The sequence below is a fragment of the Leguminivora glycinivorella genome, chromosome 14, assembly GCF_023078275.1.
Source record: "Leguminivora glycinivorella isolate SPB_JAAS2020 chromosome 14, LegGlyc_1.1, whole genome shotgun sequence".
NCBI lineage: Eukaryota > Metazoa > Arthropoda > Insecta > Lepidoptera > Tortricidae > Leguminivora > Leguminivora glycinivorella.
This window is the reverse complement of record NC_062984.1, coordinates 1,253,040-1,266,929: the sequence shown is the minus strand read 5'-3', so window position 1 is coordinate 1,266,929 and position 13,890 is coordinate 1,253,040. Positions and strand designations below refer to the sequence as shown.

At 37.4% G+C, this 13,890-nt stretch overlaps 2 protein-coding genes across 2 annotated transcripts in view; both read left to right on the top strand.

Moving 5' to 3' along the window:
• Positions 1–13,890, top strand: part of LOC125233469 — a 190,570-nt gene that overhangs the window by 142,422 nt on the left and 34,258 nt on the right.
• Positions 10,922–12,676, top strand: LOC125233470. The gene is made up of 2 exons (XM_048139508.1): positions 10,922–11,045; positions 11,149–12,676. The coding sequence occupies exon 2, from the start codon at positions 11,283–11,285 to the stop codon at positions 12,624–12,626; it is 1,344 nt and encodes a 447-aa protein (XP_047995465.1). The 5' UTR covers positions 10,922–11,045; positions 11,149–11,282; the 3' UTR covers positions 12,627–12,676.

Sequence of the window (13,890 nt, the reverse complement as noted above, 5' to 3'; positions counted from 1 at the left end):
ATTTCCAAAAACTGGATAAAAATGATGTTCATCGTGCAAGTAATACCTGCTACGATATCATCAACATCAGAATTCTTAAAGGTAATGGTAATTATTGCGTAGTACGGCCATTTACTAAAAATCCTCAAAACCGGTTAATAACCGGTTAACCGGTTTTGAAGGAAAAGTCTCGGTTATTAACCGGTTTTTTAAGTTAACCGGTTTTTGCAAACCCTAGTTGCAGGCATCCATGGGTTACGGTGACCGCTTTCCATGAGGCGGGCCGTACGCTTGTTTGCCACCGACGTAGTATATAAAAAAAACACATTGCTATCTAATTTACTGCAGCAGTGTAGGGTAGCTGAATCTAACTGTCAATATCAAATCTTGTTCGCCACACGCTGTCAAATCTTGACAGTATCGGTGCGTGTCTGGCTTCATCTGATATTTTAGTACCGAACCGAGACGGATATCCGTTACTACCAATCAAAGACATATGTAACTCCGTATAGACGTATGTATAGAGAAAAAAACGTACCTCAAATCCATAGAGAAAAAGGTACGGTGGCCTAGATGGCGTTACACCTTTGGGGGACGCTCGGCTAGATGGCGCTAATGTTAATATTTGACATTTTCACACATATCAAGCTAACAATATGGGCCAAATTGTCAAAACTGAGGTTCAAAGGTTTTAAGCCTGTTTCGAGAGATGGCAGTCTATGCACTGTGATTACACATTTTACTTTGACAGTAACTTTCTATAATATATTCGATCCTCTTTGCTACCAATAATACTTAGGGAATACTAGTTAACGTCAAATTTAGCCCTCCAGATACTGTCAACTCGTGGCAGTGGCGTGTATGCGTGGCCTTAATAAGCGATATTTTAGTGACGGCCGATACGAGAGATCCGCCACTACCAATAAGGATAATGTCAAATCAAACTAATTAATTTCTACTCTCTTTTGCCAGGCTGTAGGGAATGTCAAATTTTGCCCGCCAGACACTGTCAAATAGAGATCTGTGCGTGTGTGCGTGGCTTAACACCCGATATTTTAGTTACTCCCGATACGGGCGGAATCTCTGTCGCGCCGTCACAAACATTTGGCGTGCTTCCCGTCAGGGTTGCCAGCAATGACAAATATTTATTATTATTTTATTTTAATCAAGTGTATTACTGGGAGAAACTTAGGCATGTTTAAGGGTGAATCAACTTTTTCTTGCTTTTTGCAAGAATTGCCCATACTTATTATTAGCTCTACTTTTGTGAGTTTTAACCTGGCCATCGTGAATAAAGATCCTTATTTTTATTTTACATTAAGGGAATAATTTAAAAAAAAAACATTTACAATTAAATCTATATGTGACCCAGTGGAAGAGACACTTTTTTTATACAAAAGTGAGGGACAGCTATGTCCACTGGGTCACTGCTCGAAATAAAGTAATAAAATAGCAAATCCTATAAAAACATGATGTATTGCATAGCTTGTATATCTGCTTTTAATATAATAAGTATAAACTAATTACACTAAATACAAATTAAATTTTCTGACCACATGTAGTCGAAGTATGCGTAATTTTGCTGTCAAAGAAAAGTTGATTCACCCTTAAAATAAAATTAACTCACACTTACAATTACGTAAAATTTGATTTTTATTACGGGATATTTTCACAATGTTTTGAGACTCTTCTCACATTGTACATTTGTACAATAGGGAACTGATGTGCTGCAAAATTAATAAAAAGAACTAATGCACATGTATACAATTTTTCCCATTGTGTCATTGGACTCTGTTCTTAAGATGTAGGTGATTACTGAAACGACAAGTAGGTGGATATGAGCTAGAATTCACGTGTAAAGTACAAAAGACTGTTTAGATTTTCATTTCATAGATCATTAATGAATACTTCATTTTATATATTTATAATGGGATGGTGTCGAAACCGCCAACTGCCAACCCTACGTATAAAAATCTCCCCCGCTTGACGACCCCTGCCCTCGCCGAGTGACGCATCGCCTACTGGATTCTGCTCCCCTAGTGCTCATGACTTTCCTGTGCCCACTGTTCTGAGTCGGAGTTTCTATTTTACGCAGTTTCTTCAGCCACCGTCCCCTAAGAATAATCTCCGCTTGGCGACCCCTGCCCTCAGTAGTGATACATCCACCGCCTATTAGATTCTTCGCTCCTGGTATTTGTGTCGATTTTGTCCGACCGTTTCCGAATTAATCGAGAGAACAATCCCGGAGTGCTGGGCTGTCGACTCCCGACCGATGGTCACAAACGAATTGGAAAGATGATTGAAATAAAATTGAAACTCAAGTACTATAATAGTATAATATCTGGGCGACCGAGCTTCGCTCGGTTCTATTTTAATATATCACGTCTTTAGATAAAAAAAAACTCTTATAAATACAAAAACAAAAAAAAAAGACAAAAAACAAAAACTTTATTTCTGGCCGGGATTCGAAACCCTGACACCTACGATCTATCTGCGTACATTAGACCGACCCCGTGCGACTGAGCTAAGCGGAATCGATGCGCGCGCGGCGAAATTAAGGACCATATTTTACGTTTACAAATGCGAAAGAAAAACTCATGAAAACTCGAAAATTCGCGTTTTCCGGGATCTAAGGCTACGCTAGATCGATTTTTCACCCCCGAAAACCCCCACAAAACAAATTTCAGCGAAATCGTTAGAGCGGTTTCCGAGATCGTCGGTATATATAAATAAATAAATAAATAAATAAATAAATAAATAAATAAATATACAAGAATTGCTCGTTTAATAGTATAAGATTACATATATAACGGTAACGGTATGAAGGCTATAAAAGTTGAGTACCGCGGATTAAGTAAGGTACGAGACTTTTATAGCCTTCATATTAGTGTTACGATTGTATACAATACTTTTTCTACGACAGCCAAATACGGTACGTATTAGAGAATAATAAAATGGGTTACTTACCTACTTCATATTATAATGAATGGGAATATTTGTGTGGATCTTAGCATTGAGTATTCTATCCAGAATGTTGATGGCGAGAACTTGTTGCACAATTCTTCAAAATATGCCAACAACGCGGTTTCAGAGAAAGTTGAAACATTTTTTTGCAATTTCCATGTCATAAAACAACCATAACATTTTTGGTACGCTTTATCCGACTTTTCAGGTAACAAATTGTCAGTCACTTTGAGCGCCATAGCCTTGATTTCTTCGGGAGTACATTGAACAGCAACCGAACAGATTGTAATCCCAACCGCTTATGAGTTCGAATTTCAAATTTGAACGCAGATTCCCGAACGATCCCCGAGGATTCGACCCGTCGGATTTTACGTATCTGCTTCATGGTATCAGATACTATAGATATAGATAGAATATTTATATTACTGTATATATACTTGTTCCGGTGAGTTCAGGTTTATGGAGTATTTTCTGTTTCAGAAAACATGAATTAATCTACTGATTAATAAAAATGGCGGTGATTGACTATATAAGGCTGGCGGGATTTATATGGAATGGACCCTTGTGATAAGCGTAAAATAAACATACATACAATCACGCCTGTATTCCATAAAGGGATAGGCAGAGTTCATGAAACTATTCAGGTTTCAGTGCCAGTCTTGGCAAACAAGGGGTCAAAAGAAAACGAAATTGTGTATTCCCGTCACCAGACGGGTTAAAAATTTCACCACCCCTTTCTTCCCGTGGGTGTCGTAGAAGTCGACGGAGGGATATGGGTTAAATTGTGGCGTAGGCGAGAGGCTGGCAACCTGTCACTGCAAAGTAAATAAAACACACGAGTAGTTTTAACCACCGACGCAAAAACAACGGGGTGTTATAAGTTTGACGTGTCTGTCTGTCTGATTGTGTGTGTGTCTGTCTATGGAATCGTAGCTCCCGAACGGATCAACCGATTTAGATTTCGTTTTTTTTGTGTGAAAGCTGAATTAGGCGGAAGTGTTTCGTGAAAATCGGTCCAGTGTGTCGGGGTTTTTTTTTTTTCAAAATTTTAATATTGTGTTTAGGTTAGGTTATTATTTATGACAAACATAAGTTCAGCAGTGCTGAATCAGCATATGAAATAGAAGTGCAAACGAACACATTTTACACCGTCGTCGTAGTAATCTAATCTTTATGCGTGGGCGTTTTATTTGTTTGCTACTCTTGCTAATTTTAAATAAGGTCAAGCGCGAGTCGAATCTATACGCTGAGGGTTCTTTGTTAAATAAGTAAATTTTAAATTAAGTTTTGTTGAAAGCTTTACTGAAAGCAAAGACTCACAAGATCAAAATATATGGTCGTCTAGATGGCGCTACTCCTTTGGTTGATTCTCGGATAGATGGTACTGGAACTACACATTTTACAGTAATTACGAATTACCGTGTGGTGACGGGCACAGGGGTTAAGAATTTCACCACCCCCTTTCTTCCCGTGGGTGTCGTAGAAGTCGACTGTGGGATATGGGTTAAATTGTGGCGTAGGCGAGGCGAGAGGACGGCAACCTGTCACTGCAATGTCAAAATTTTGCCAAGAGTGGCACTGCAACTTAGTAGTTCATGTGCTCTGCCTACCCCTTTATGGGATACAGGCGTGATTATATGTATGTATGTTGAGAGTAATTATCTATACATGTATATGTACTTAATACTTACCTACTCGATCCTCTTTGATAAAACATAACAAAGTTGATACAATAGGCATTTATTCAAGTTTTTTCAATTGGTCACATGGCGTTATTGCTTAATGTTTATTTTTCTATAAATCGTATGCATATAATGCATAGTATGCATACATACAGATGGATTGACCTGACTTTGTTGCACTAATTAGGACTTTTTATCGCATACCGTGGTTCTAAAATCCGTGGAGTCGCCATATGAAACATTTTCGAAGTCAAAGTCAAAGTTATAATGTCATGATGGCATAATCAATATAAATATTTATACATACTGTTACATCGTTCCTGAATTCATTTGAATCGAACGTATAGTTTAATCTTAACTAATGATGTTATTATTAGTAAATTTTATCATAATCCTATATTAATAACTAGCGACCCGCCCCGGCTTCGCACGGGTACTATACTAGTACATGTAAACCTTCCTCTAGAACCACTCTATCTATTTAAAAAAACCGCATCAAAATCCGTTGCGTAGTTTTAAAGATTTAAGCATACATAGGGACATAGGGACAGAGAAAGCGACTTTGTTTTATACTATGTAGTGATGTCGTATGTTATAGGTATAAATCGGAAGTATTTTTAGTACATATTATTATATAAGATTATGATAAGATTCACTAATAATTAACATTTCGTTAAAATTAACTACGTTCAATTAAAATTAACTCAGTAACGATGCGGCAGTATGTATATTTATATTGAATAAATAACATCATACTGTTGGACTTTGACTTTGAGTTCGAAAATTTCTCATATGGCGACTCCACGGATTTTAGAACCACGGTATGCGATAAAAAGTCCTAAGCCTACTACCTCTAATAATATCTACGAGTACCTATGTTTTACAATTTCTTAAGTTTGTTTAATTAACTTTTAGTACCCTTACGGAACCCTAAACTACTCCAATAAAAACAGTTTTAATTTTATTTGAACGTCTGAATTCTTTCATTTTACGCTTTCCGGTTTCCTGTGGTAAATTACAATTTAAAAACGGACAATAAAATTAATAATCATAATTTTCACTGAAGTACGAACACTAAAATAAGCCTAATAAAAATAAATAACTAATAATAAATAAATATTGGGGACACCTTACACAGACCAACTTAGCCCCAAACTAAGCAAAGCTTGTACTATGGGTGCTAAGCGACCATATACGTACTTAAATAGATAAATACATACATAGAAAACATCCATGACTAAGGAACAAATATTTGTGCTTATCACACAAATAAATGCCCTTACCGGGATTCGAACCCAGGACCGCGGCTTAGCAGGCAGGGTCACTTCACTACCAAGTAAGCCAGAGCGGTCGTCGGGGCAGACCTATTAGCAGGGGCGTTTCGTAAATATATACCTGAATTTTCATCTCCCACTGAATAGGTATTCACTATTCACCATCTTTCATCCCCCCAGCCTCAATCCCCTAAAAGCAAACCTAAAATTTCGATAAAACCTAATGTATTTTCAATAAACACCTCCCATCCTATTTTCAACTGTAACTATATACTAACAAGGCTTATTTTAGAAAACTCTCAATACACGGAGGGTGGTAGGGTGGCGCCCCCTAGTTTGCATAAAATGCTGTTGACTCGCCTATTACAAAATGCATGTTGACAGTATTTGCAATGTAAACATTAATATTTTAGGGTTTTTGTATAACTAATGCCGAATTAAACGCTCTGGTAAGCCTTTAATGATAATTATCATTTTATTTTACAAATAATTTTGACTTATTTTTTGGTACAAACTTTTGATGATTACTGTACTTTTGGTTCAATAACAATACATACATATATGACAACTTGTATGTAATTTACAAGTTAAATAAAAGCTTGTAAAAGTTTTTGACCTTTAGATGTCCTCTTTCTAGTCGATCCTTTCAAAACAAAGGAAAATTGAGCCATGTGTTGCCTATTTTAGCAATTTTCTATTTACAGGCAATTGTCCTGTTTTAAACTTAATAAGTGTTGTAATAAGAACGAAATTGGGGTAGCGGCAATTAATTTACTTAACAAAATTTGAATTTGAATCGTACTTGTAGGTTTTTTAAGGTTGAATTTCGTAATGGATTAATTAAAAGGGATTGTATTTCCAAATTAATTGCTGTTCACAGCTCTTAGGTGGATTCCATTCATGCTAACCTACACGGTATTCCTTTTACACCAAATTTTTTCTCCGAACTTAAAAAAAGCATTCTTATCTTACTCAGGTTTCGAGATTCGTTATCGATATATCGAATTACCGATAGCGATTTCGTTTACCGATTATTCGATTAACATTACCGGTTGGCTGAGCCGGTCTTCGAGTTCTATTTTACGCACGGCGACGAAGCTAATTCTAGAATAGGGCTATTGGCCTAGATTTCTAGCGTGGAAAATAAAAGCCGACATTTGTTTACGCGCGTTGCTATGAATGAAAAAATAAAACTGTTGAACAATTTTTTAATAAAGCTTAGCGGGAAAACTTGAGCTTTTTATACAATTTGTTCGGAAAATCGTTGTTGCCCATTCGGGTCATTCGGCGTCGGATAAACCCTTTTCTTCAGCGCGCGTGATACTAGGCGAACAGAAGGCGCGAAGAGGTTTACGAATGCCAAGTCGATTCGAACTTACACGGAATATCATTAAGATATCATTCATCTATCATGCATTTCACTCATGCTTGCCCGTAGCTGCATTCACACGAGCGAGACGCGCGATGAACGAATGACTTTATTCGGATATCGTTCTGATGTCGGTGTTTGAATTGGCTTGTGGCTGACTACCGGCCGTCGCTGGTGCGAGCGAGTCGGGCTTATGCGTGGAATGCGGGCGTGCGAGAGAGATGCCGCGGTGAAGGTCAACTGATAGAGCGCGCAGAGTTTTTACGAATGTTGTGATGTTTATTTAGAAGGCGAGCTAGGAACTGTTGATTTGTTTACTTGGGCTTACTATTATCAAGGGCGGCTCACTCCGCGATTCTATCGCCGCGCTACAAGTACATCCTGGCGGCCGCGAGTTCGCGGCCTACTCAGGGGTGGCGCGCGTTCTCACGGAATGCACTTTCTATTGTTACTTTACGTCGCGAGGTTTTTTAAAACTATGTACGCGTGTGGAATGGCTAATAATACTTAGTTAAATAGACATATTGAATAAAATAAATACCTTGACATTCTTGCACAGATCTAGTATTGATTAAGTCCCACGGAAAAGTTCAATAAGGCTTGTGATGTTGGAACTTGAACAAAAATATATAAATACAGTACATATACCTAGAAAGTACCCAATACTTGAATATAATAGTATAACATTTTATGTGAGTATTAATTCGTTTGGATCCATTGGTAACCCTATCACCGGACGCCGCGCACGTGCGGCTCGTTTCTTTGTAAGAATGTTGTAGGTATTTAAAAAGCGGCATTTCGGGAACATCAAAGGAGTGGGCCTTCTGTACTTGTACTATTATATATTCTGTGCTATTATGAATGTTTGAATTAAGTGTTACGTTTTGAAATTGTTCTAAATAAGTACCTAATTAAACTTAATTTCCTTTTCTAGTAATCGGGTACCGAATTAATTTTGCTCAAGGCACAAAGCGAAGGTTGAATTGAAGAGAAGAGTTTTTGTAGGTATTTTCGGATGGTCTAGTATGGGTAATTGCTCATAATGCTAATTCTCCTCGGGTAGCATTTCTTAACCTTGTTTAAGAATTTAAAATTTAGATTTTTAGGGTTTTTGTGGGTCGCGAAATAAATGCACACACAAGCATACAGCTTAAAAAATCACTTTAAAAAATTATAGCATCGTCATCTGTTCTGTTACATTTACTTCGTTGGAAACTTAAATAAAAATGAATAAACGAGTAAGTAATCTGACCTCCTGAGCCGGAAGCAATTGCTTTGAGAACCTTTAAAGCACGTAAAAGTTCAAAATAGATTTTGGGATATGCACAAAAATTTGTATAGATTACTGAGGGCTAGAAAATGATAACGCGACACTACTCTTTGCCAGCCAATGTCAACAAAGAACGGCGCGCCGCGCCAGAAAGAGACAACCGCGCCAGACAGAGACAGCCGCGAGCACGTGCCTCTCATAATCGTTGCTCCTCGCGCCTCTGTCGCTCCGATACCGCAGTCGCCAAATATATCTGAGCGGACTTTGCGCTCAGAAGTATCTCAACACACCTCTATTACAAAGGCGATAAGACTGTGTGTAGATATTTGTGAGTGCCTTGGCTGGTACGATATATTTGATGGCGACTGTATATCTCGTTGTGGGAATTTGTTCGTGAGAGATATTGTTTTTATTGTCTTTTTATTTGGTTTTGAAATTGGGCTAGTTTTAGAGGGGGTTTTAATTCGTGTAAAGAGGTTTAGAATGTTTTTATTAAGAGGGCATTCAACGAAAACGTCGTAATAATGTAAAATTGATAGTTTTAGTCGGCAAAATGCTACACTTTCCGTCATCTAAAAGACTTATTAAGTTCAGGATTCGATTAGGACATCTTCTTAACTTACATGTTGTGAGACTGGATTTTTAAAAACTATCTCACTTAATTAATTATGATTTTTTTTCTGGTGCATGTTTAGGAAAACCCGCGAAAAGTGCTGACTTAGTCCGTCTAATTTGTAAAATTTGGATAGTTTTGAATGCTTCAAGTGGTAAATTTGTATTATGTATATCCTGTACTACAATCTTTTGAGACTACTTCTTTGTTATAAGGCTTTAGAATAGAGTAAATGAGGATATGATGAATCCAATTTGTTTCAGAAATCACCTCAGATTAAGTGTCAATTTCTTCGAAAACTTACGTGTTTTTGAAGTAGTTTTAATATAAAAATAATCTGCAACGCTTACTTAAACAGATTTTATGCAAAAGTTTTCTATTAATTGCAATTTAATATTTTTGACGATTTTTTAAAAATGCCTCCTTATTACCGGTTACGCGCGCTTGCGATGTCAGTACCGCGGCAGAGCTTGTAGAGGCAGGACGTATGTTAGTCCGCTCCGCACGCGGCTCAACGATCGCGAAGTTATTTTGTCATTGTGTGCGGCACCCGCCGTGTCCAAAACCGCACTTGTGTGCGTGTTTGGCTGTACTGTTGCATGTATACTGCGACCGAAAACTTTGATCCTTGGGTTGACTTTGGTAACTAACTAATTAACTTGACTAATATTTTTAGTAAGTATTATTTATTATTGAATATCATTTTAGGTTACTGACTCGTCTCAACAAAATCTTTGACAATAGATGGTACTCAGGATCTGATGATGAAGTCAGATGGTAGTCATGAGCTCTCATCAACCAGGTCTTGAAACCATTTCGTGTTTGGGCTCGTTTGATTTGCCTCAACAAGATCTTTGACAAGAGGTGATGGTACCCAGGATCTGATGATGAAGCCGGAAGGTAGTCATGAGTTCTCATCAACCAGGTCTTGAAACCATTTCGTGTTTGGGCTCGTTTGATTTGCCTCAACAAGATCTTTGACAAGAGGTGATGGTACCTAGGATCTGATGATGAAGCCGGAAGGTAGTCAACAGAATTCATCAACCAGGTCTTGAAACCATTTCGTGTTTGGGCTCGTTTGATTTGCCTCAACAAGATCTTTGACAAGAGGTGATGGTACCCAGGATCTGATGATGAAGCCGGAAGGTAGTCATGAGTTCTCATCAACCAGGTCTTGAAACCATTTCGTGTTTGGGCTCGTTTGATTTGCCTCAACAAGATCTTTGACAAGAGGTGATGGTACCCAGGATCTGATGATGAAGCCGGAAGGTAGTCAACAGAATTCATCAACCAGGTCTTGAAACCATTCCGTGTTTGGGCTCGTTTGGTTCGTCTCAACAAGATCTTTGACAAGAGATGGTACCCAGGATCTGATGATGAAGCTGGAAGGTAGTCAAGAGAATTCATCAACCAGGTCTTGAAACCACTCCGTGTTTGGGCTCGTTTGGTTCGTCTCAACAAGATCTTTGACAAGAGATGATACCCAGGATCTGATGGTGAAGCCGGAAGGTAGTCAAGATTATTCAACAACCAAGTCTTGAAACTCTTCTGTGTTTGGGCTTGTTTGATTCGTCTCAACAAGATCTTTGACAAGAGATGGTACCCAGGATCTGATGATGAAGCTGGAAGGTAGTCAAGAGTATTCCACGACCAGGTCTTGAAACCACTTCTTGTTTTGGGTTCGTTTGATTCGTCTCAACAAGATGGCAACCCTGGCTGTCAAACGATAAGCAGCTGATTTTGCTAGGTCCCTTTGAAATTATTATTTTTTAAGCATATTTTAAGTATTAATTAGTATTTAAAGCGTGAAATTAGTATATTTAACATTAAGTTTTGTATAAATATAAGTAGTGAAGTGCTTTAGTGACGTTTACAAGTGTCTTTGATGTCTCAGGTTTGTAGCCGTTATAGGTTATAAATTTGAAATATCTGTTCGCCTTTGTACACTTTCTGTGTCTTATTATCACTAGTTAGTACCGATTGTGTTTCTTTTTCAGTGTTAATCATTGTACAAGGCTAGAACAAGTGTAGGCATAGTGAAACGTCACTATTTCATGTAAGTAACCGCTGAGCTTGAGTAGGCAATTCCTTGCTTTGTTTTGTTTTTAATTCTTTTAAAAACCCATTTACAATGCAAACACGCAGAGCAGCTGCCGCCGCTGCAGCAGCGGCTCTCCAGCAGGAGCCTGAGAAGTGTGATAAGCTCCAACTTACCTTGCTGGAATTAAAACAATCCAAGGAGTTTAGTGCTCAATTGCTCAGTGAAAGAGAAGACAGTGAGAAGGAGCTATTATTGATAATTGATAAAAACGATAAGTTAAAAAAGGAACTGTGTACACTAGAGAGTGATTTTAATAATGTAAACTCGGAGCGGGCCCGGCTTCAGGAGACGGTTGACAGGTTTATGGAGTGTAATGCTGCATATGAACAGGCCCTGAAAGACATCGACTCATTGGAGAGAGCACTGCACGACGCCCACGAACACATCTACGAGCTACGGGAGGCCCAAAACCAAGCAGCTGCGGCACACACTCAGACCTTGTTCGAGGAACTGGTCCGGCCTGCATCTCAGTTGGTTACCGCAGCAATTGAAAACCCTTCAGTAACTACAGACTTAACCAATGATGCCACTACACCAAGGTTAGTAAATTGCAGCGGAAACAAACTAAAGAAGTATATAAAATTAAATAAACTGATCAAAAAAAATCAAAAGATGTCAAAAATTTATAAATTGTTTTTTAAAAAATTGAGATTTTGTAAAGTTAATATAAGTTTAGTAGATAAGTTAGATTTGTATACAGCTCAGTTAGAACACAGTAGATTACAGTATGAAACTGACACACAGGCATTAAAGTTAAAAATTCAAAGCCTAGAGGATTCAATAAAATCTTTAGATGTGATAAATGAGAGTTCAAAAAAAGTTATTAGTGAATATTCTTTAGCCATGGATGATTTAATATCCCAGATTAAGCATAATTCAGAGCGGTTTGAGTCGTTGACAAATGCCCAGGCATGTGCATGTAAGCAAGTGACTGGAGATTTGTCGACCAGTGCGCTTGACCCAAGCCTGTGTGACAGTTTACCGCAGGGGCAAATGAATGATAATGGCCCCTTCCACACTTCACAACAAAGCACACCTAAACCTAATGTTGTTATGTACTGTGATGAGATTGGGAGCAATATGAGCTCATTTTTATATTTTTACTTAAAGGGACTTAGTACAATCAATAACTGTCTGCCTCATAGCAGCTTTGAAAATATCATTAAACAAATTTTAAACGACAGTAATATCAATAGTAAGACAACACTGCTTATCTTTATGGGGAATAGGGGTAATGTAAACAAAAATAATTTAGTAAAATATTATGAACAATTAAACTCATTGGCAGTGCATGAAATTATTTTCTTTACATTCCCCTATTGTAACCAGATGTCAGAGGCAGAAAAAAAGAAAATAACACTAGACATAAGTTGAATGTAGCTTTATATAATCTTTGTACATATAGTAGTAAGGTTAGCATAATTGACACTAACAAATTTGTTAGTAAATACCATATACCTATGGTGTTTTTGACTAAAGGTAAATATTACCTTTCAAATTATTATAAAAGACAAATAGCTTTATCGCTATCCTATTTATTTGACATTTCTGCCAAGAATTTGGCAGACAACTCTGCTCCTATTGAGCAGCAAAGTATGAACTTGGAATTGGTTCCAGTCATAACCAATGATTTAAACTAGCTTCTAAGACAAAAGATTCTGTCTCTGGCAATTTAATTTTAAGTAACTATAAGAATCAATACTGTGAGCAAGGAAAGTATATCCACCTGGTGCATCAAAATATTCAATGTATTAGAGGAAAAGATTTACAAATTGAACTATTCATGAACGAATTTTATGTAGACATTTTATGCATTACTGAACACTGGTTAAAAAACAATGAATTAATGCCTCAATTTAATAATCACCAGGTGGCAAGTTCGTTCACCAGACATAGTTCCATACATGGTGGGTCGTTAATTATAATAAATAGCCAGTTAAAATTTAAGGAACGTAAGGATATTGTTTCCATGTCTGTTGAACGGACTATAGAACTAAGTGCTGTAGAATTGGAGCAATTTATTGTTGTCTGTGTGTATAGGCCGCCATTAAGTAATTTTGAAACTTTTGAAAAAATTATGGAATCTGTGCTACTTAAAATATCATCTTCTAGTAAAAAAATACTTATATGCGGCGACTTTAATGTAAATATCTTGGAAAATTCAACAATAAGTATCAGATTGTTGAATCTTTTCAAATCATGTAATCTCAATCATATTTTTATGGAGCCTACTAGAGTGACTGCCACTAGTGCCACCTGTATAGATAATATTTTCACTGATATTTTACCTACTACTAAAGATGTAATTAGCAACTTAGAATCAGACCATTTAGGCCAATTGATAGTATTTGAGACATTAAGGAAAAATACTTTGAGAAAACAAGTAACTTTTGTACCAGTAACCTCCGACCGCGTGGAACGAATGAAGCAAAGTTTGGTTCAGGCGCTACCCTCCCTGTCTTCCGATATGAGTCCTAATAGTATGTATAATTCATTCTTTCACACTTTTCTGCAACATTATAATGCAATATTTACTTCAAAATCGGTCGTAGTTAGTGGTGCATCAGTTTTTAGTGAGTGGGCTACTGCAGAGTTACATCAACGAAGACGTGCATTGTATGCCTTGTATGAAGAACGG

Bases quoted from the DNA above. Each gene is read 5' to 3' on its own strand.
- LOC125233470 (XM_048139508.1), top strand. From the start codon at position 11,283: ATGCAAACACGCAGAGCAGCTGCCGCCGCTGCAGCAGCGGCTCTCCAG.